This window comes from Miscanthus floridulus, chromosome 9 (assembly GCF_019320115.1).
Source record: "Miscanthus floridulus cultivar M001 chromosome 9, ASM1932011v1, whole genome shotgun sequence".
Taxonomy (NCBI): Eukaryota; Viridiplantae; Streptophyta; class Magnoliopsida; order Poales; family Poaceae; genus Miscanthus; species Miscanthus floridulus.
In genome coordinates this window covers 118,842,655-118,866,363 of record NC_089588.1, presented here as the reverse complement: position 1 = coordinate 118,866,363, position 23,709 = coordinate 118,842,655, and the positions used below count along the sequence as shown (strand labels likewise).

Genomic DNA, 23,709 nt, shown 5'->3' with positions numbered 1-23,709 from the left:
TCAAGAGTAGTACAAAACAAAAAAAGTCACAAGGCATAGTTAGGGAAGGGGAGAGCAGCGCGGCACGAGACTGTCAAAATATCCCAAGTTACTTTCCCCACTCGCTTATCTGTTCGATGATTAAAGGACTGCATCAATCAGTGAAGCCTAACAGTTGTGCATACTTAACAAGAAATGTACACTACAAACAGTTTTCCAAGCCAGATTAGTATGGAACTTGAAATAAGCATACTCCTGAAACTCTAAAGCATATCTATAGTGTTGTGCAAAACACTAAAATGGTCCTAAAGACATGTGTAAACAATGAATTAAGATTCATGCAAATAAATAGTTAAACAACATGCTAGCCTCCCAAATCTTATCAAACCAAATATTTTTTTCAGTGCTGTTTTAGCTAACACTTGACAACTTTTATGCATGGAACTTGCTACGGCAGCCCATATCAGGATATATAATGGAACAATCATTCATGTGCAGCTCTAAAATTTCAACCAACAATTTCAGAGCAGCTATAAAGTAGCTAAATATAGGCAGTAGAAAAAAAAATGCATGTAGGACGACAATCATGTGCTATTGGAGAAATAAAGAATTCATGTTGACTGCACATTACATACCACATCTAATTCTAAAATGAGATTGACAATATGATGGGATAATTGCCAATTTACAGTGATCTTAGCCTTCAATACGAATTTGACACTAAAAAACTTCAAACTACATGGAGTCGATATCTTACCATTGGAGCACACAACAAGCCTATATCCAGAATGTGATCAACCGGATTGGGAATGAGTGTAATCAGATCTGCAATGTTGTGCAAAGTATGGAATTAAAAAAAAAAGCCGCCACTGGCCTCCATCGCCAGAGCCCAGAGCCCATATCCGGCCGCCACCGGCCTCCACCGGCCAAATTCGAGAGAGGGAGGGCCGGATCCGGGAGAGGGAGGGGTGGCGCCGGGGAAGAAGGCCCGGGAGGGGCGGCGCCGGGGATCACCACCACCACGCCAGCACCACGAAGCCTGCTGCCCGCCGCCCGCCACCACCAGAGCCCAGATCTAGCCGGCACCGGCCTCCACCGGCCGGATCCGGGAGAGGGAGGGCCGGATCCGGGAGAGGATGGGGCGGCGCCGGAGAAGGCCGGGGAGGGGTGGCGCCGGGGAAGAAGAAGGCCGGGGAGGGGCAGCGCCAGGGAAGAAGGGGAGAAGAAGGAGAGGGGCGGCGGCAGGGAGGGGAGGGGCACTGGGCGCCGGGTGCCGGGGAAGAAGAAGGGAGGGGGCGCTAGGGTCCAGCGTAGGAAGAAGAAGGGAGGGGGAGGGGGCGCTGGGGTTCGTATGCTGAGGAAGACGCGAGTGCGGAGGAAGACGCGAGAAGAGGGTAAGAAGAAGGGAGGGGTCTGGTCGTATGAATTTTTCCGTGCGTACGAATGTTTTTTTCTATGCGTTTTAAAATAACCGACAGAATAATAATATTTTTTCTGTGCGTGTATATATTTTTTCTGTGCGTTTTAAAAGAACTGACAGAATAAGTTGAATTTTTCTGTGAGTGCTGATTTTTTCCGTGTGTGTATTGTCACACACAGAAAAATTATATAATTATTCTGTGGGTTTTCGTATTTTTTTGTCGGGATATTTTGAAACCGATAGAAAAATCATAATTATTCTATGCGTGCCGAAAAAAACGCACAGAAAAATTCGTCACCCACAGAACAATTCGAGTTTCCAGTAGTGAAACACCCTAGGATACCCAGCATAGTGAATCCCCTTTTATTCTTCGGTTTTTCGTTAATAGGGTACAATATCGTAAGGCATTGGAGCAGGTTTGCAGTCACTATACGAGTCATCTTCATGAGTGATAAAAGAGAGTTAGGATTAAGAATGGGCGCGCAATTGGGCCAGGTTTGTTCTTATGCCTTGGGTTTTCTAGTGGCGGGTGCATTAACAGGACTGCCTCTAAAATCCATTTTCTAATGTGGGCATGGTTTTTGAGCGCCGAAATGATCTCTAGAGACAGTGCGATAAAATTGTCACCTATGAAGTTAGAAGTCATTATCAAGTGAAGTAGTTTTTTTAGTAGTGTATCGTATTTCGCACAGGAAAAATAGTGAGATGGCACTTTTCTATTTAACACATTTAAAAACTATAACCTTTTCATATGAGCTCATAAGGAGAGATTATATTTATATGAATTTTGTAGATCTCAAGGACATATATAATTTGAAAGTCGCCACCTTTTCATTTGAGGCTGACCATCCTGGTGCCATATAATCAATGCTTTTTACCTGCAACTCTTTGCTATACTCGCTCAGACGAAAACACCTAGAAAGAACGGGCGCATGCCGCAACAACCATTAGGGACGCGTGTTGACAGTGGTTTACCAGCGAATCAATAATGTTCGTCGCAGTTGCGAGGAAGGAGGCGTACACCTCAATAGACCCGTCTGCTAGCTGTACGCGATCATAAAAAGATGTAGCCGTGTTGCCAGCCACGTGAATACACCCAGCAGTAATGTCATTCTCTCCTACATACCAGCGGTTGTAAGCGTCTCCACTATCGCATTTTACACCTCAAAACCCTTCTAATAAAGTACACCGGAAAGGATGCGAGTACCTTGTGAAGCGAGCCCAAAGCACATGGTAATGGACTCATGGTTGCTGTGGCCGACAAAGATCCACACTTAACTGTAAAAAAGAAAAAAACATCCAGTGCTAAGCTTCTATCGAAAAAAAACTGTAAAGCTACATGCGCGCACATGACTACAGATCAGATCAGATCCTTGCAGTGCCAAGGAGAAAACAATACGGACCGTCAGTGAATAGGAGAGAGTGAGAGACCAGCAAGCCCTGGTGCTTTTTAACATACAGAAGAGCATTAATCCACAGCAACAAACCTTGAGAGCAAAGCAAGCAAGCAGAACCCTTGAGTGATTCAACTTGAGAGATCCCCACCATGGCTGTGGTCTTGGGGGCGATGGGCAAGCTCGTCCCCAAGTTGCTCCAGTTGATCCAATCTGAATACCAGCTGCAGAAGAACGTGAAGAAGAAGGTGGACTTCGTCACTCGGGAGCTGGAGAGCATCGAGGCCGCCCTCCACAAGGTGGCGGCAGTGCCGTGGGATCAGCTCGATGAGCAGGTCAAGGTATGGGCTCGCCAAGTTAGGGATGCATCTTATGACATGGAGGATGTCCTCGACACCTTCCTCCTGCATGTCGAGGGTGGCGAGCCTGTAAACCATGGCTGGCTCAAACGTGCAATGAAGAAGATGAGTGGCCTGATTGGCAAGTTCAAGGCTCGTCGCGACATCATTAGTGCCATTGATGGCATCGAGAAGCAGCTTCAGGAGGTCGCCGACAGCCGTGACAGGTACAAAATTGATGATATTGTGGCCAATCCTGCACCTGCAACAACTGTTGATCCTCGCCTTTCAGCTTATTACACAAAAGCATCTCAGCTCGTTGGCATCGATGAGCCAAGGGATAAACTCATTGAGATGCTGTCCATACGTGAGGGTGACAGGTCCAGCAATGAGATGAAAAATCTCTATTGTTGGGTTTGGAGGATTGGGCAAGACCACTCTTGCCAAGGCAGTATATGACAAGGTTTATCATCAATTTGATTGTGGTGCTTTTGTTCCAGTGGGCCGTAATCCTGACCCAAAGAAAGTCCTGCGAGACATTCTAATTGATCTCATTAATGGTGAGGACGAGAAACCCTTCTTTGATCAGTATAATGGAAGGAACACCGTTCCTGATCTGATGCCACTGGATGAATGGCAGCTCATCATTAAACTTCGTAAATTCATCAAAGGAAAAAGGTACACATTACCTACCCAATGCTATTGAAAAAATTTTATGCACTATAATTGATCAGTGTTTTAGTCTGATACTTTAAGACTACTTAAAGAGGCATGCATCATTAGGGTCTCTATACATGTTGCAGGTTATTTTACTGATTATCAGCTTTCGCATCTATCATGTGCCTAGCTACTTCAATGCCTTTCGATGATATAGGGGATAGACGATCTTTTGGATAATTATTAACTGTTATAAAAACGGTTTGTGTAGGCCCATTTTATTTTTATGGTGGTCCACTAAGGGCCTCCAGCTATACTGTTTGTATCAATTTTCAGAAGGGGTAGAAACTGAATTTTCATAGGTCTGTCTCTACTGTATATATCGTGAGTTTAATAACCTGCTCTATTTTTGTTCTACTTAATAGTTTCTTAAAAATCGATTTTCTAAAGAAGGCCACCTAAGCCAATTGCCTTTCAAATTCTATCTTAAGTGGTAGTCGCATCAGGTGGCCCACCTCTGAAAATCAAATTTGTTGTAGTAACCAATGTCAGTTTTTACAAGAAACTTGTGATGTTTCAAAGTAAGTCCAGAGCAATGAATTTACCATCGAGCTAACAAATTTGGTATTAGACCACTCCCTTCATTTGTCAGTCAAACACTGTTTGATGAATAATTTCTGTTCTGATCAAGAGTAAAAATTTATCCAATAACCAACTGCATTATGCACAGTAGAGTGATCTGTGAGGTACATACCCGCCCCCTCTACAACTATTTGTCTATAATTACAAGACTGAAGAAGGCTCATGAGGCTATTCCTTCAAAATTTCCTTGTTTTTCCACACGCGACATAATGGAGTGGAGGGGATTCCAACATAAGTTTGTCATCCTCCTCTTCATCTAGCACAGTGTGACTAAGAGGTTCTCAACCATCCTCCGCTTGCAACCACGATAAGTTTTAACAATATTGCATGGTACTCCCTTTGCTTACTAAGAGGTAATACCCCAAACAAATATGAGCCCTTGATTTTTTAGGTTTTTTAATTAACTAATTAATTAATTAACCTAGTAAATGAAAAAAAACTATTGTCAAATCCTGGATATAGAAGCAATAGGGTGCGACCAATTGTATGGCGAGCGATAGGATGCAGATGGAAGAGAGCACGAGGTCAGCAGGGAGCGACCGAACGGACCACCAAGCCCATGTGGCCATGACTTTTCACGTATGTTTTTATAACATGTTTCATGTACGTTGGACATATTTCTCAAAAAAATGTACATTGGACATGTAGGCAAAGTTGGCACATACACAAAGTTTCACGTTTGCATCAATATATCACGTTATGCTATAAACGTAGGCATCAATAGATAATATAAAGTTGAACATTCAATTATGTCATATCTAATGTTGCAAAAAATAAAAAGATTTACCGCATCTAATAAATCATGTATACATCAATTAGATCAAAACAGAAATGTAATAGCAGAGCTGGACTCTATGGTTGACACATCCAAGTAGTATTAGATTGCATCTTAAGAATAGGTTGAGTATTGTATATGGACTCCTGGATAGATAAGTATGGTAATATTTGATATGAAATGTTCGATTTATGTATCCCTTAATTTGGTCAACCATATTAGTTGTGTTCGATATTAAATATTTGGATTCATCATTTGATCTCGGCTACCAACGATAGAGATATTTTTTTGTTGAGATTATAAAAGTTGTATTTGGGATTAACCAAGACTCTTGGATGACTATAACAATCAATGGTATAGATCATACCTTGTTTTATAAGTTATACTAGAATCAAGCCCATGCGTTGCAACAAAAAAAAATACCATGATTACCAAGACTTCATTAGGTTTGTAGCTAAATTAAACTGGAAGAAAATAAAAAGTGAATTTATTATACCTCTACAAGTGCACGGATGGCAAGGTTCATGGTCTTTTTGCCAGAGGTCTGCTTTTAGTTCTTCTCCAGGAATTCAGGCATAGAGTTGGAGTTCCATCTTGTGGCGTTGGCCTTCTATGCAGAGGAGGTATAACGTAGACGGATTGATGCTGGTTTGTCCGAGTAGGGGTTGAACTGCACCACCGGATGATATAAGCACACGGACAGGGATGCATGAGCTCTGGGGAGACAATGACGTGGATCGGGACTCCATATTGGACGCATGAGCATGGTAGAGGATGACGTTATGGTCTTTTTGGGTATAGAGATTTGGTATGACACCTATGAACCAATGCAAATTGCCGTAACATGTTCTGAAAATCAAACGGAGTAATTTTTTCTTTTTTTCCGTTTAATGTGTTAATATCTAGGCCATCCTAGAAAAAGTCGTGACTTCTTTTTTAAGACATGTTATTCTTGATTTTGGTAGCATCTCAGGATCAAAGCATTCATTTAAAACATAATGCTTTGCCAATCGAGCAATGGTTTTTTACATACTTGTATATCTTTTTAGTACTACATGCAGCAACACGGCGGGTGCCTTATGCAAATTGTCATATATGGGTAGCTATTATACATGGTACGATGTAATAGTGTGCTCAACAATTGGGATAAATATGATGGACACCATTCAGTTATTTTGCTTTTATTGATTCATGGCTCTTGCCCTTTCATGTACAGGTACTGCATCGTTATCGATGATATATGGGATGAAGAAACATGGGAAGTCATTAAAAATGCTTTCGTGGACAGTAATCCTAGAAGTAGAATAATTGCAACCACTCGTAATTCTAAAGTCTCTGAAGAAATTGGCAAAGTTTATAGAATGGAAAAGCTTCCAGAAAGCCAGTCAAGAAAACTATTATATACAAGAACATTTGGCGCAGAAGAAAAATGGCCAGGGAACAATGATGAATTGGCTGTGGTTTCTCAAAAAATACTGCATAGATGTGATGGTGTACCACTAGCTATTGTTACAATAGGCAGTTTGTTGGCTGGGAAACAAATAGAGGAGTGGTCCAATGTGTATGACTCAGTTGGTTTTGGCCATGGAGATGACCGACAAGTTAACAATATGAAGAAGATATTATCCTTCAGCTACTACGATCTACCCTGTCATCTAAGGAGATGCATGTTGTATCTAACTGTGTATCCAGAAGGTTCTAGGATCAACAATGGTGGCTTAATTTACAGGTGGATAGCTGAAGATCTAGTCCAGACAGAAGAAGGAAAAGAGCCTTTTAAGGTAGGAGAAAGCTACTTCCTTGAGCTCATAAATAGAAGCATGATCCAACCAGTGGAGGACTATGGTTTTTTAAATGGTTGTCGTGTCCATGACATGGTACTTCATATGATTCGTAAGCTGTCCAGGGATGAAAACTTTTTTGCTGTGCAGGATAGTAAGCAATGGTCACAACGAAGTCATGTCCGTCGACTAGCCTTGCACCGGGCAGAACATATTGAAGTTAATGATAGAGACGTGCCAAAACTGAGATCATTTAATGCCATATCGTGCGTTACAGACAACATCCCCCCTGTTTCGAGATTTAAAATGCTGCGTGTGTTGTCTCTAGTGGGTTGTCGTCCTCTGGAAGGTCATCTTGATACAGAGTATCTGGGGAAGTTACTTTATCTGAGGTACCTTGCGCTAGCGGATACACCTATCCGTGAGCTCTCTAAAGAAATAGGGCATCTTAAGTTTCTGCAGACACTGGCGTTTACTGGAACTGGGGTAGAAGAACTACCGACGAGTATGAAGCAGCTTACAAAATTAATGTGCCTACTTGCTGATGACAAGACGAGAGTGCCGGATTGGATCGGCGAGCTGACGTCCTTAGCAGAGCTGTCGATGCAGGGTGCTGATGGAGACAGGTGCTTAATCAAGGATTTGGGCAAGCTAAGAAACCTCAGGACGCTCTGCATAGGAATAACTCTGCAGGACGAAGGAGAGGTGCGGGGATTTCTAGAGGCCCTGAGTAATCTGGAAAAGATAGAAGTTATATTAGTCGAGACGTCGAAACCTTTTGCCTGCAAAGACGCTATCATGCAACCGAGTTTTGTCCTACATTGCAATAATCTCCATGTACTGCAGTTACAGGGGTTGCTATTCTCAAAGCTGCCCAAGTGGATTAACCCTCAAGCTCTTCCCAAGCTCTGCAGGTTGAGTCTGACTTTGTCTACACTCTATCAGCAGCATGTGGAAATCCTTGGCAAGTTTGAGAACCTCTCTCATCTCAGTCTACACGTCTCTGGTTTGTCGTCAAAAATTAGTATTGTTGGTGGTGGAAGATTCCAGAATTTGAGGAACTTCAGAGTGGCCAGACTATGCCAACTAGAATTTGTACGGGGAGCTGTGCCAAGGCTTGAAGACATATGGTTGCTCATCCCTGTGTGTAGAATATTTAACACTAGCTATGACCTCGGTCTCAAATTTGGATTGGGAAACATCTCTGCGCTCCAGGCAGTGGAAGCTGTATTGGACTGTGCCTGTTGCCTCCAAAGGGAGGTGGAGCAAGTGGAGGATGAGTTGAGGCACACAGTCAGCATCCACCCCAACCGTCCAACCCTTCAAATCACAAGAGTCTGTGAAGACGAAATGGTGACCTCCTCAGATTCGGAGGTGGAACGACAAAAAAAGAGGGTCCGTACCAGTTGCACTGTCTACTTATAACATTATTTGGTTTTTATCATTACTGTATACGCCTACTTATGCAGTCCGAAATGATCAACAGGCGCACAGACTAGGGTCACAAATTGATGATCTGAAGATTGCTTATAAGGCAATGCACCAGGAGGTGGTCGAGATGGGCGACATCAAAATTGACTTGACTCCCAGTGATGCAAAAAATAAGGTACACTCATGAGATCATCATCATGTATCAGTTGTACGACCTTTCAGATTTGAATATCTTTTCTTCATCAGCCGTAGTTACCTTTCTTGTCCAGATAGTTAATAATTCATTATTGCTACGTTCGATCTCATTCCAGCTGAAGATATCAAAATGACATTATTGCAACTTATAACATTCAAAATGACATTATTGCAACTTATAACTTCATAACTCAATCCATCATGAGGCAGGGCGAGCAGATAACCAACTTGAATCTCAGTGATGATTCAAAGAAAAATAACTAATTCATCCTATTAAATGTTTAATCGATCTCACAGCCAAATATCAATTCAAGCTTGGCACGTCCATGTTGGTGCCTTTTATTCTTGCTAGCTTGCTTTAATTCTCTATATATACCATTCAGCCCGGCCCTGCACGCCCAGCCCTTGAAGTACTACTTCGTCCATTCTTTTCTCATGGCATTTTAGACTAGTCCTAATGGGGTTTCAATCTATGTAAATAAAGTGCCATATGGACAAAAATGGCATCACGGCATTAGAGTTATGGAGAGAGAATGATGGATGATGCTAGTTTCATCAAGACTGGGCGAGAATGTTGCATTGGATCCTAATGTCTAGTAGCGTGCATCACAATTTAATGCTATGTCCATCCTATGAAACGACAAAAATACTCAATGTCTTGTAGGTGGTGTTTTCATTCATCTACTGAAAACAGTAAAAGTGATGTGCCACTGTTAGTAACAACAACAAAATGGAACTTTTTACTGGTGTTCGCCCGAGGTAGATAATTTTCATCGGTAATAAATAATGTTTTGCATTTCCTATGAGAATTTTGTTTACACGAGGACCACTACACTAATAAATGAGTTTGGTAGACACAAGGATGTCCACTGTGTCACCCATATATATACTCTTACTCCCTCCAACCCAAAAAGAGTGTTATGGGTTCTGTGTATGTTAAAGATTCTTAAGTTTGGCTAGATCTATATAAAATATTAGCAAGATTTGTATCTAAAAATAAGCTTATTAGAAAGATATATTCAAGAATTAATCTAATGATATTTATTATATTCCATAAACATTAATAATTAATTATACATATTAGGTCCAAGTTAAAAATGTTTGACTTCCTATGAGACAAAGGGAGTATGTCATAATATATGTGATTGTATATTCTAATTAAGGACACCCTAAAGGGCAATTTAGCAGGGACATGTTCCTTCTATAATGACTTAGGCTCTGGCTGTTATGAAAAACATTTGGCAAAACTGTTTGGGAGAGTATATTTGAGAGGAGGAGCCGGTAGAAGCTAAAAGTTTTGGCATTGGCTCATAGTTCAAAAAATCTAGGGCGGCGGTAGCGGTGAGGTGGTGGGCAGTGGGGTGGGATGCGTGGGGGTGGCTAGAGGGTTGGGTTGGTGGTGCGGCTGCCAATGGGGTTGGGGTGCTAGGTTATGGTGGGAACAAAAAGGGATGAGTGTCGTATTGAGGGAGAGAGACAGAGGCAGGGTGGGGATGGGGTTGAGGCTGGGGCAGTCTTCTAAGGATTACTTATCGCACCGTTTTTTCATAGCAGGTTGGCAAGTAAAAGAAGCCCATCTCCAAAAATTGATTCTCGAAGGCTAGCCTCTAAAGTGGACCGCCTCCCTTACCATTTACACAGAGGGTCCATTGGTCCACCTTTTAAACTCAATATTCTGAAATGGGGTTATATTTTTAGCGTCTCCTAAAAACAGCTGACATAAAAAAAACCTTTGACAGAAATGGACTGACAAAAGTGCAATGTCTGAAAATAAAGGGCTCTCTCCTAAAATCATTTGTGTGTTGGTGCTTGCAACAGGTGCAAGGATTTCATCAGCTATTCTCCCAGGCATATTACCGCGTGCAGCACAAGCTACTTCCCATGCAAGAAGATACACCTATACATGATCGTGACCTCGCACATCATGCTCCTGTAATGCACGTCTTCACTTCAATCCACATATTGCAGCCTTATGTTTTGTACGCACCCAGTTTGTATTAATTGGAAATGCATTCTGTTCTCACAATAGGTGGAGGATATCAAGGCTATGGAACAGGCATTGGAGATACTCACCGTTGAATATCCACGACTCGCTGCAATGCTGGACGAACTGAGATATACGTTCAGCCTGCAGGTACGTCACACTCTGTAATCATGATACTACGTACATACATCGCAAATAATCTAGGGTTGCCCAGTTTTAGCCTCTAACTTTATAAAACTGTTTGCACAGGGAGCTATGCCAATGCCTCATGTCTTGAACCTGAACATCCGTGTGTTTGACATTATGGTCGACAAGCTGGGTCTTGACCGAGGATTATTAGGAAAGATCTCATCACTGCAGGGAATCAAGGCTCACGTCATCTGTGACTTTTGCTTCCCAACGGAAGTGGAGGAAGTTGAGGCCGAGCTGAGGTAGGCGGTCGAGATCCACCACCCTAACAACCCTCCAACGCTTGAGATCATAAGATACGCTGAAGATAGAATGGTAAAGTCTGATTCAGATTCGCAGATGTTGTTGGAACGACAAAAATGGAAGGTACATGCCCCGCTATGCACTACTATACTTAGTCAATCATGAGATTTTGTAGCCTTGGTCTCGATCCTAAATTTAAGCCTTGTACCGGCTGAAATTATTAACGACAGAGGACACGACTCGTCGACCAAGTTAATCATCAGATACACCTTCAAAACACACTGAACAATAAGGTAGTCGAGATTGTTGAGCAGAAAACTAATACGACTCTCCGGGATGCTGCAAAACATAAGGTACTCTCCACTTGATCCATAGGGTCATTGGTTCTGAGTCCATGCATTATGAATGGAAATAATCATACCATCTAGTATGTATACACCTTTCTGAATTGGCTGCTCCTTAAATTTGTCTGCACGTGTCATATAGGTCCCCAAAATCATAAAATGTATCTTTAGGTCCCTAAAGTAAGTTCGGGTCTCATCCAAGTCCACACGGGTGCTTACCCGACCTGCTAGCTGATGTGCCATACTGACTCAGCACTTACATGGATCTTTACGGTTTTTAAAAAAACGTATTTTTTTATACGACCTCGGATTAAGATGATTATTTTATGAAACTGTAGCCCTTGATGAGATTGATAACTGTCTAGTTTTGAGTTTTTTAATTTGAGATCATTAAGCTGCTCAAAAAATATTGTAAAGTTTTAGCAGCATAGTAATCGCGGACAAAACTTGTCGCCAAAGAAAAATCATAACTTTCTTGTATGGTGTCAAATAAAGACACTTTGTATATGAAAGTTACAGCTCTAGACGAGGTCAACATATTTATAGTTTGAATGCAGTCAGATAATTTATATGAAGGTTGTTGCACTCGATTACATCTACATCTTTCAAGTATTGAGATTTTTTATAAATTTATAGATCTCATCGAGACCTAGAATTTTTGTATGCAAAGTATTTTTATCGGACATCATACGAAAAATATGATTTACTTGTTTGGTACACGATTAACATGTTGCTGAGAAGTTTACATTAAAAGTATCTTAACCATCTCAAATAAAAACCCAAAACTAGAAAGTTACAGATCTCATGGAGGGCTACAATTGCCATATTAGAATTAGCTCCATCCAAGGTCGTATGAAAAAGGATACTCAGATCCATGTAAACGTTGATTCAGCATGCCACATCAGCTATCGGGTCGTGTAAATACTCGTTTACTGGATGAGACCTGAACTAACTTCAGGGCCCAAAAAGGTATTTTGAGACTTTGTGAACCTGTATGGCACTTATAGGTAACTTCAAGGAGCTTTGGTGAATTTCACTCTTTTTTTGTTGACCCTTATGGTTGTTGGCCACCTTGCTTGCAGGAGCAACGATTTCTTGAGCACTTCAATGCCATGAAAGACCGTGTGGCTCATGAATTAGTTCGGGTGTATGAAAATATACCTAATCCTAACATCAAAAGATTGGTAATGTGTTTCCCATTGCTATGATTATTATCTCGCATCATCTCCCACATTGTGCTGCTTCATTCATACTTCACGCTGGTTACTCATTATTTTTTGTTTGCACAAACTTAGTCTCTCATAATACAATGCCTTGAGTAGCCCACCCATGCAGTTGTATTTAACGGAAATGCTTTGCATGCTTCTGGCAACAGACAGAAGAAATTGAGGATACTTACGGTTGAATATCCACGGCTGGCTGCAATGCTGGAGGAACTGATAACTGCACTCGGCTTGGAGGTTCTCATTTATATATACTAATTAAATGCATAGGTTTCTGCTCGTCTCTTCTCAGCACCATACAATAATAAATATTATTTCCAGGCAGAGGATGAGGATGAGGTCACAGACGACAAGGAGGCCACGGCAACATCACTATCCGACAGAAAACTGGAGGATGAGGTAACAGAGAATGAGGATACTGAATGCATTGGAGAACTTTCATTGCCCAGTTACCGCTAAATAAGATAGCTTGTACATCATCGATTTGACAAAATTTGTACAGGGAGCTGTGCCAAGGCCTCGAGTCATGGCCTTGTACATCGATGTGGATGATATAATGGACAACAACATCGGTCTCCACTTTGGATTAGGAAACCACCGGTCTCTCCAGGGACAGGGAATCAAGGCTTACATCGACTGTGCCCTTTGCTTCCCAACTGAAGTGGAGTCGGTGGAGGCTGAGTTGAGGAACGCCATCCATATCCAGCAACCCAACAACCCTCCAACCATTGAGCTCATAAGATTCCGTGAAGATAAAATGGCGAACTCTGATTCGCAGAAGTTGGAACGACAAAAGCGGAGGGTACGTCGATCTGCTCTCTACTTTTTAATTTATTATAAATACATAGTTGTCCCGTAGCTCTTAATGGTCAATCTCTGCCTATGCCGGGTAATATCATTAACAACAGGCCGCAGGACTCTGCGTAAGAATTGGACATCAGCTAGGCCTTCATAAGGCAATTTATAGCGAGGCAGTCAAGATGCGCGAGCTGATAACGAAGTTGAATCTCAATGATGATACAAAGAATAAGGTACTTCTCGTCACGCATGAATAACTAATTCATTCCATGAATTGTTTAATCAACCTCACAGCAAAATCTCAATCCAAGCTAGGCACGTCCATGTTGGTGCCTTTTATTAACTAGCAAACGTGCCCGTGCATTGCAACGAGGGAAAAAGTGCTAAATAAGTATTTATATGTTTTCCCCTTTTTTAAAATTTGAGAGCTATAATTTTTTTTGTGATGACATCCAAAATATAAGCAAAAGTTGACAATAATACGACAATGTATAATTAAGCCTGTATCGTTAAAATAAGGTCCTGATATGTTTTTTCTCGCATTGCTAAACACAAATATATTTGCTCGTAGATATAATTAAGTTTAATTTTTATAATATCCATACGTTGAAAAATTATAGCCCTTCATGAGGTCTATAACTTTCTAGTTTTGAGTTTTTGAAATGAGACCAGTAAGATGCTCAAAAATATTGTAAAATTTCTGCAGCATATTGATCGCGTACCAAACTTGTCGTCGTAGAAAAATCATATATTTCATGTATGGTGTCAGATAAAGATACTTTGTATATGAAAATTATAGCTCTAGATGAGAAATACATATTCATAGTTTGAATTTTGTCATTTGAGGTCATTAAGATGGTCAAATAATTAATATAATGTTTCAACAGCATATTAATCGCGTGCTAGTGCTTGTCGCCTTAGAAAAATTATATGTTTTTTGTATGCGGTCAGATAAAGATACCTTTTATATGAAAGCTGCAGCGCTCAATGGGATGTACAACTTTCATGTATTGAGATGTTTTATTTGAAGTTGTTTAGGCTTCTTTAAAAAAAGATACACACAACTTCAAATAAAAATCCAAACAAGTTCAAATTAAAAAAAACTTAAAATTATAAAGTTGCAGATCTTTTCAAGAGCTACAACTTCAATATGAAAAGTATCTTTATCTGACCGCATACAAGAAAGATATGATTTTTTTAAGACGACAAGGCAAAGTATGTAATTTATATGATTTTTTTGACCATTTTAACGATCTCCAATGACAAAATTCAAAACTATGAATTTGTAGATATCATCGAGAGCTCATATATAAAATATCTTTATTTGACACCATGCAAGAAAGAGATTAATATACTGTTAAATTTTATTTTATTTTTTGATCATCTTAACCATTTCAAATGATAATATTCAAAATTACGAATTTGAGATCTCATCGAGGCCTAGAATTTTCATATACAAAGTATATTAATCAAACAACATACAAAAAAAAATGATTTACAAGTTTGGTACGCGATTAATATGTTGCTGAAACTTTATATTACAATTTTAAGCATCTTAATGTTCTCAAATGAAAAAACTCAAAACTAGAAAGTTTTAGATCTCATGGAGGGCTACAATTGTCATATTAGAATCATCTTCATCCAAGGTCGTATGAAAAATGATACAATTTTTCTAAAATTAAGTGTTGCCGCTACACGTGGGTCCCATCTGTCATATCCATGGAAACGGTGAGTCAACATGCCGCATCTGCTACCAGGTCAGGTAAATGCACATTTAGACGTAGCTGAGACCTGAACTAATTTTAGGGACCCAAAATTGTATTTCCAGAATTTAGGGACCAATATGACACTTACAGACAACTTTAAGGACCTCCGTTGAATTTCACTCTTTTTTTTCTTGACCCTTGTGGTTGTTGGCCACCTTTGCTTACAGGAGCAACGATTTGTTGAGCACTTCAATGCCATCCAAGCCCATGTGGAACATGAACTATTTCAGGTGGATGAAAATATACCTAATCCTGACCTCAAACGAGTGGTAATGTGTTTTCCATTGCTATGATTATTATCTCGCATCATCTCGCACATTGTGCTGCTTCATTCGTACTTTGCGCTGGACGCTGGTTACTCATTATTTTTCGTTTGCACAAACTTAGTTTCTCATATATACAAAGCCTTGAGTAGCCTACCCATCCAGTTGTACGCACCCAGTTTGTATTAATTGGAAATACATTCTGTTCTCACAATAGGTGGAGGATATCAAGGCTATGGAACAGGCATTGGAGATACTCACCGTCGCATATCCACGACTCGCTGCAATGCTGGACGAATTGAGATATACGTTCAGCCTGCAGGTACGTCATACTCTGTACTCATTACCTACATACATTGCGAATAATCTATGGTTGCCCAGTTTTAGCCTCTAACTTTATAAAACTGTTTGCACAGGGAGCTATGCCAATGCCTCATGTCTTGAACCTGAACATCCGTGTGTTTGACATTATGGTCGACAAGCTGGTTCTTGACCTAGGATTATTAGGAAAGATCTCATCACTGAGGGGAATCAAGGCTCACGTCATCTGTCAGTTTTGCTTCCCAACGGAGGTGGAGGAAGTGGAGGCCAAGCTGAGGCAGGCGGTCGACATCCACCACCCTAACAACCCTCCGACGCTTGAGATCATAAGATATGCTGAAGATAGAATGGTAAAGTCTGATTCAGATTCGCAGATGTTGTTGGAACGACAAAAATGGAAGGTACATGCCCCGCTATGCACTACTGTACTTAGTCAATCATCAGATTTTGTAGCCTTGGTCTCAACCCTAAATCTATGCCTTGAACCGGCTGAAATTATTAAAAACAGAGGACAAGACTCGTCGACAGAGTCATTCATCAGAAACACCTTTATAACACACTGATTGATAAGGTAATCGAGATTGTTGAGCAGAAACCCAATACGACTCTCAGCGATGCTCCAAAACATAAGGTACTCTCCACTTGATCCACAGGGTCATTGATTCTGAGTCCATGCATTATGAATGGAAATAATCATACCATCTATTATCTACACACCTTTCTGACTTGGCTGCTCCTTAAAGTTGTCTGCACGTGTCATATAGGTCCCCAAAATCATAAAATGTATCTTTAGGTCCCTAAAGTAACGTCGGGTCTCAACCAAGTCCACACGGGTGCTTACCCGACCCGCTAGCTGATGTGCCATACTGACTCAGCACTTACATGGATCTCTACGTTTTTTGAAAAAACATTTTTTTTATACGACCTCGGATGAAGATGATTATTTTATGAAAACTGTAGCCCTTGATGAGATTGATAACTGTCTAGTTTTGAGTTTTTTAATTTGAGATCATTAAGATGCTCAAAAAATATTGTAAAGTTTTAGCAGCATATTAATCGCGTACAAAACTTGCCGCCAAAGAAAAATCATAACTTTCTTGTATGGTGTCAAATAAAGACACTTTGTATACGAAAGTTACAGCTCTAGACGAGGTCTACATATTTATAGTTTGAATGCAGTCAGATAATTTATATGAAAGTTGTTGCACTCAATTACATCTACATCGTTCAAGTATTGAGATTTTTTATAAATTTGTAGATCTCATCGAGACCTAGAATTTTTGTATGCAAAGTATTTTTATCGGGCACCATACAAAAAATATGATTTACATGTTTGGTACACGATTAACATGTTGCTGAGAAGTTTACATTAAAAGCATCTTAACCATCTCAAATAAAAACCCAAAACTAGAAAGCTACAGATCTCATGGAGGGCTACAATTGCCATATTAGAATTAGCTCCATCCAAGGTCGTATGAAAAAGGATACTCAGATCCATGTAAACGTTGATTCAGCATGCCACATCAGCTATCGGGTCGTGCAAATACTCGTTTACTGGATGAGACCTGAACTAACTTCAGGGCCCAAAAAGGTATTTTGAGACTTTGTGAACCTATATGGCACTTACAGGTAACTTCAAGGAGCTTTGGTGAATTTCACTCTTTTTTTGTTGACCCTTATGGTTGTTGGCCACCTTGCTTGCAGGAGCAACGATTTCGTGAGCACTTCAATGCCATCAAAGACCGTGTGGCACATGAACTACTTCGGGTGGATGAAAATATACCTAATCCTAACCTCAAAAGATTGGTAATGTGTTTCCCATTGCTATGATTATTATCTCCTCCCACATTGTGCTGCTTCATTCATACTTTACGCTGGTTACTCAGTATTTTTCGTTTGCACAAACTTAGTCTCTCATAATACAATGCCTTGAGTAGCCCACCCATCCAGTTGTATCTAACGGAAATGCTTTGCATGCTTCTGGCAACAGACGGAAGAAATTGAGGATACGGAACGGGCGCTCCAGATACTTACGGTTGAATATCCACGGCTGGCTGCAATGCTGGAGGAACTGATAACTGCACTCGGCCTGGAGGTTCTCATTTATATATATTAATTAAATGCCATTGGTTTCTGCTCGTCTCTTCTCAGCACCATATAATAATAAATATTGTTTCTAGGCAGAGGATGAGGATGAGGTCACATACGACAAGGAGGCCCCGGCAACCTCACTATCTGACAGAAAAGTGGAGGATGAGGTAACAGAGAATGAGGATACTGAATGCATTGGAGAACCTTCATTTCCCAGTTACCGCTAAATAAGATACCTTGTACATCATCGATTTGACAAAATTTGTACAGGGAGCTGTGCCAAGGCCTCGAGTCATGGCCTTGTACATCGATGTGGATGATGTAATGGACAACAACATCGGTCTCCACTTTGGATTAGGAAACCACCGGTCTCTCCAGGGACAGGGAATCAAAGCTTACATCGACTGTGCCCTTTGCTTCCCAACTGAACTGGAGTCGGTGGAGGCTGAGTTGAGGCACGCCATCCATATCCAGCAACCCAACAACCCTCCAACCATTGAGATCATAAGATTCCGTGAAGATAAAATGGTGAACTCTGATTCGCAGATGTTGGAACGACAAAAGCGGAGGGTACGTATAGCTCTAACAAGATCGATCTGCTCTCTACTTTTTAATTTATTATAAATACATATTTGTCGCGTAGCTCTTAACGGTCAATCTCTGCCTATGCCGGGTAATAAAATTAACAACAGGCCGCAAGACTCTGCGTAAGAATTGGACATCAGCAAGACCTTCATAACGCAATTTATAGCGAGGCAGAGTCGAGATGCGCGAGCTGATAACGAACTTGAATCTCAATGATGATACAAAGAATAAGGTACTTCTCGTCACGCATGAATAACTAATTCATTCCATGAATTGTTTAATCGATCTCACAGCAAAATCTCAATCCAAGCTAGGCACGTCCATGTTGGTGCCTTTTATTAACTAGCAAACATGCCCGTGTGTTGCAAAGAGAGAAAAAGTGATAAATAACTATTTATATGTTTTCCCCTTTTTATAAAATTTGAGAGCTGTAATTTTTTTTTTGTGATGACATCCAAAATATAAGCAAAAGTTGACAATAATACGACAATGTATAATTAAGCCTATATCGTTAAAATAAGGTCCTGATAGGTTTTTTCTCGCATTGCTAAACACAAATATATTTGCTCGTACATATAATTAAGTTTAATTTTTATAATATCCATACGTTGGAAAATTATAGCCCTTCATTAGGTCTATAACTTTCTAGTTTTGAGGTTTTGAAATGAGACAAGTAAGATGCTTAAAAATATTGTAAAGTTTCTGCAGCATATTGATCGCGTACCAAACTTGTCGTTGTAGAAAAATCATATATTTCTTGTATGGTGTCGGATAAAGATACTTTGTATATGAAAATTATAGCTCTAGATGAGAAGTACATATTCATAGTTTGAATTTTGTCATTTGAGGTCATTAAGATGGTCAAATAATTAATATAAAGTTTCAACAGCATATTAATCGCGTGCTAGAGCTTGTCGCTTTAGAAAAATTATATGTTTTTTGTATGCGGTCAGATAAAGATACTTTTTATATGAAAGCTGCAGCGCTCGATGGGATCTACAGCTTTCATATATTGAGATGTTTTATTTGAAGTTGTTTAGGCTTCTTTAAAAAAATGATAAACACAACTTCAAATAAAAATCCAAACAACTTCAAATTAAAAAAAAACTTAAAATTATAAAGTTGCAGATCTTTTCAAGAGCTACAACTTCAATATGAAAAGTATCTTTATCTGACCGCATACAAGAAAGATATGATTTTTTAAGACGACAAGCCCAAGTATGTAATTTATATTATTTTTCTGACCATTTTAACGATCTCAAATGAAAAAATTCAAAACTATGAATTTGTAGATATCATCGAGAGCTCATATATAAAATATCTTTATCTAACACCATGCAAGAAAGAGATTAATAAGCTGTTAAATTTTATTTTATTTTTTGATCATCTTAACCATCTCAAATGACAATATTCAAAATTATGAATTTGAGATCTCACCGAGACCCAGAATTTTCATATACAAAGTATATTAATCAAACAATATACAAGAAAATATGATTTACAAGTTTGGTATGCGATTAATATGTTGCTGAAACTTTATATTACCATTTTTAAGCATCTTAATGTTCTCAAATAAAAAAACTCAAAACTAGAAAGTTTTAGATCTCATGGAGGGCTATAATTGTCATATTAGAATCATCTTCATCCAAGGTCGTATGAAAAATTAAGTGTTGCTGCTACACGTGGGTCCCATCTGTCAGTCAGATCCATGGAAACGGTGAGTCAACATGCCGCATCTGCTACCAGGTCCGGTGAATTTCACTCTTTCTTTTTCTTGACCCTTGTGGTTGTTGGCCACCTTTGCTTACAGGAGCAACGATTTCTTGAGCACTTCAATGCCATCAAAGACCGTGTGGAACATGAACTACTTCGGGTGTATGAAAATATACCTAATCCTGACCACAAACGAGTGGTAATGTGTTTTCCATTGCTATGATTATTATCTCGCATCATCTCGCACATTGTGCTGCTTCATTCATACTTTGCGCTGGACGCTGGTTACTCATTATTTTTCGTTTGCACAAACTTAGTTTCTCATATATACAAAGCCTTGAGTAGCCTACGCACCCAGTTTGTATTAATTGGAAATGCATTCTGTTCTCACAATAGGTGGAGGATATCAAGGCTATGGAACAGGCATTGGAGATACTCACCGTCGAATATCCACGACTCGCTGCAATGCTGGACGAACTGAGATATACGTTCAGCCTGCAGGTACGTCGTACTCTGTACTCATGATACTACGTACATACATTGCGAATAATCCATGGTTGCCCAGTTTTAGCCTCTAACTTTATAAAACTGTTTGCACAGGGAGCTATGCCAATGCCTCATGTCTTGAACCTGAACATCCGTGTGTTTGACATTATGGTCGACAAGCTGGGTCTTGACCTAGGATTATTAGGAAAGATCTCATCACTGCAGGGAATCAAGGCTCACGTCATCTATCAGTTTTGCTTCCCAACGGAGGTGGAGAAAGTGGAGGCCGAGCTGAGGCAGGCGGTCGACATCCACCACCCCAACAACCCTCCGACGCTTGAGATCATAAGATACGCTGAAGATAGAATGGTAAACTCTTATTCAGATTCGCAGATGTCGTTGCGACGACAAATTTTGACGGTACGCGCACCGCTCTGCAATATAGTACTTTATCAATCATCAGATTTTGTAGCCTTTGTCTCAACCCTAAATCTATGCCTTGAACCGGCTGAAATTATTAAAAACAGCGGACAGGACTCGTCGACAGAGTCAATCATCAGAAACACCTTTATAACACACTGAACAATAAGGTAGTCGAGATTGTTGAGCAGAAAACCAATACGACACTCAGCGATGCTGCAAAACATAGGGTACTCTCCACTTGATCCACAGGGACATTGATTCTGAGTCCATGCATTATGAATGGAAATAATCATACCATCTAGTATCTACACACCTTTCTGACTTGGCTGCTCTTTAAAGTTGTCTGCACGTGTCATATAGGTCCCCAAAATCATAAAATGTATCTTTAGGTCCCTAAAGTAAGTTCGGGTCTCATCCAAATCCACACGGGTGGTTACCTGACCCGCTAGCTGATGTGTCATACTGACTCAGCACTTACATGGATCTCTACGGTTTTCGAAAAAACGTATTTTTTAATACGACCTCGGATGAAGATGATTATTTTATGAAAACTGTAGCCCTTGATGAGATTGATAACTGTCTAGTTTTGAGTTTTTTAATTTAAGATCATTAAGATGCTCAAAAAATATTATAAAGTTTTAGCAGCATATTAATCACGTACAAAACTTGTCGCCAAAGAAAAATCATAACTTTCTTGTATGGTGTCAAATAAAGACACTTTGTATATGAAAGTTACAGCTCTAGACGAGGTCTACATATTTATAATTTGAATTTAGTCAATTGAGGTCATTAAGATGGTTAAACATTTAGTATAAAGTTTCAACAACATATTAATCGTGTGTACCCTAGCTTGTCGCCTTAAAAAATCATATCTTTTTTGTATGCAGTCAGATAATTTATATGAAAGTTGTTGCACTCGATTTTATCTACATCTTCCAAGTATTGAGATTTGTTTTTGATTTCGTAGATCTCATCGAGACCTAGAATTTTTGTATGCAAAGTATTTTTATGGGACACCATACGAAAATATGATTTACATGTTTGGTATGCGATTAACATGTTCCTAAAAACTTTATATTAAAATGAAAAATATGATTTACATGTTTGGTATGTGATTAACATGTTGCTGCAAAATTTATATTAAAAGCATCTTAACCATCTCAAATAAAATCTCATGGTGGGCTACGATTGCCATATTAGAATTAGCTCCATCCAAGGCCGTATGAAAAAGGATACTCAGATCCATGTAAACGTTGAATTAGCATGCCACGTCAGCTACTGGGTCGGGTAAATACTCGTTTACTGGATGAGACCTGAACTAACTTCAAGGCCCAAAAATGTATTTTGAGACTTTGGGAACCTATATGGCACTTACAGGTAACTTCAAGGAGCTCTAGTGAATTTCACTCTCTTTTTTTTGCTGACCCTTTTGGTTGTTGGCCACCTTCGTTACAGGAGCAACGATTTCATGAGAACTTGAATGCTGTCAAAGACCGTGTGGAACATGAACTACTTCGGGTGAATGAAAATATACCTAATCGCGACCTCAAAAGAGTGGTAATGTGTTTTCCATTGCTATGATTATTATCTCGCATCATCTCCCACATTGTGCTGCTTCATTCATACTTTACGCTGGATACTCATTATTTTTCGTTTGCACAAACTTAGTCTCTCATATATACAAAGCCTTGAGTAACCCACCCATGCAGTTGTATTTAACGGAAATGCTTTTGCACCCTTGTGGCAACAGACAGATGAAATTGAGGATATGGAACAGGCGCTCCAGATACTTACCGTTGAATATCCACGGCAGGCTGCAATGCTGGAGCAACTGAAAACTGCACTCGGCCTGGAGGTTCTCATTTATATATATTAATTAAAGGCCATTGGTTTCTGCTCGTCTCTTATCAGCAACATAATAATAAATATTATTTCCAGGCAGAGGATGAGGATGAGGATGAGGATGAGGTCACAGACGACAAGGAGGCCTCGGCAACCTCACTATCCAAGGAGGTGGTCTTTGCAGCCTCAGTGTCCGAAACAAATGGGGAGGAGGTCTCAGCAGCTTCACTATCTGGCAGAGAAGAGGAGAAGAAGAGAAGGAGGAGGCCTTGGCAATCTCCCTATCCGACAGAAAAGAGGAGGATGAGGTAACCGAGGTGGTACCTGCAGTACGTCTCGGTGTCTGAAACAAATGGGGAGGAGCCAATACACTTGTCGAATCAATAATCCATCGGTTTATATATATAATCAACGCCAGTGAGGTGACCATCCACAGCATGCTAATAATCTGTTTCAAGGAGAATTTCGCCTCGGCTTGTGAGTCTTCATTTTAGTTGACTCAGGTGTGTTATGTCTTGGTGTGGGGCTACAGCATATATAATTCGTAACAACTCTGTTTTTAGTCGAGTAATAAAGTACGTAGACATATGCATCTGGGTGCCTTCAAAAACCCTGTAATAACGAGAAGATTTGTCTTCAAGTCGTTGCTGTGTGTGCTCTCAAAACCTTAAGATGCAGAACATGGTGTTAATAGTTATCTATTTTCGACACTTGTGAGGTGTTTGTTTCCAGGATGTGCATAGTGTTCCTGCTGGAGTTCTCTCCTGCAGATTGTGTTGCACGAGAAGCACGTGTCGGATGATTCCAATCCGCTGGTTTGCATCTT

The 23,709-nt window shown here is 40.1% G+C and overlaps 3 protein-coding genes across 10 annotated transcripts; all 3 read left to right on the top strand.

Annotated features, from left to right (window-relative positions):
- The first annotated feature begins 2,966 nt into the window (after positions 1-2,966).
- On the top strand, positions 2,967-3,641 carry LOC136480716 (disease resistance protein PIK6-NP-like). The gene is made up of 2 exons (XM_066478182.1): positions 2,967-3,511; positions 3,632-3,641. Exons 1-2 carry the CDS (start codon positions 2,967-2,969, stop codon positions 3,639-3,641), a joined length of 555 nt encoding a protein of 184 aa, XP_066334279.1.
- A 43-nt stretch (positions 3,642-3,684) lies between these two features.
- LOC136484176 (uncharacterized) lies at positions 3,685-20,320 on the top strand. 8 transcript variants are annotated; one of them, XM_066481394.1, is made up of 16 exons: positions 11,257-11,381; positions 12,455-12,556; positions 12,748-12,832; positions 12,917-12,994; positions 13,098-13,397; positions 13,504-13,626; positions 15,327-15,389; positions 15,640-15,744; positions 15,839-16,144; positions 16,252-16,374; positions 17,448-17,549; positions 17,734-17,838; positions 17,924-18,001; positions 18,105-18,404; positions 18,527-18,651; positions 20,230-20,320. In XM_066481394.1, exons 3-15 carry the CDS (start codon positions 12,797-12,799, stop codon positions 18,611-18,613), a joined length of 1,806 nt encoding a protein of 601 aa, XP_066337491.1. In that variant the 5' UTR covers positions 11,257-11,381; positions 12,455-12,556; positions 12,748-12,796; the 3' UTR covers positions 18,614-18,651; positions 20,230-20,320. The 8 variants fall into 8 exon arrangements, 5 of the variants coding, with proteins under 5 accessions (XP_066337491.1, XP_066337488.1, XP_066337489.1 ...); XM_066481391.1 differs by having other exon boundaries at positions 15,327-15,428; XM_066481392.1 differs by lacking the exon at positions 20,230-20,320 and adding an exon at positions 20,053-20,106 and having other exon boundaries at positions 15,327-15,428.
- Positions 18,671-23,569, top strand: LOC136484178 (uncharacterized). Its single transcript, XM_066481396.1, has 6 exons — positions 18,671-20,331; positions 20,529-20,633; positions 20,733-21,038; positions 22,497-22,598; positions 22,792-22,896; positions 22,980-23,569. The coding sequence occupies exons 1-6, from the start codon at positions 20,128-20,130 to the stop codon at positions 23,193-23,195; spliced, it is 1,038 nt and encodes a 345-aa protein (XP_066337493.1). The 5' UTR covers positions 18,671-20,127; the 3' UTR covers positions 23,196-23,569.
- Positions 23,570-23,709: the final 140 nt, after the last annotated feature.

Bases quoted from the DNA above. Each gene is read 5' to 3' on its own strand.
- LOC136480716 (XM_066478182.1), top strand. From the start codon at position 2,967: ATGGGCAAGCTCGTCCCCAAGTTGCTCCAGTTGATCCAATCTGAATAC.
- LOC136484176 (XM_066481391.1), top strand. From the start codon at position 12,797: ATGCTGGAGGAACTGATAACTGCACTCGGCTTGGAG. The intron at 12,995-13,097 runs GTAACAGAGAAT...AAATTTGTACAG, and splicing joins ACAGAAAACTGGAGGATGAG to GGAGCTGTGCCAAGGCCTCG. The intron at 17,839-17,923 runs GTTCTCATTTAT...TATTGTTTCTAG, and splicing joins TAACTGCACTCGGCCTGGAG to GCAGAGGATGAGGATGAGGT.
- LOC136484178 (XM_066481396.1), top strand. From the start codon at position 20,128: ATGGAAACGGTGAGTCAACATGCCGCATCTGCTACCAGGTCCGGTGAA. The intron at 20,332-20,528 runs GTAATGTGTTTT...TTCTCACAATAG, and splicing joins ATCCTGACCACAAACGAGTG to GTGGAGGATATCAAGGCTAT. The intron at 22,897-22,979 runs GTTCTCATTTAT...TATTATTTCCAG, and splicing joins AAACTGCACTCGGCCTGGAG to GCAGAGGATGAGGATGAGGA.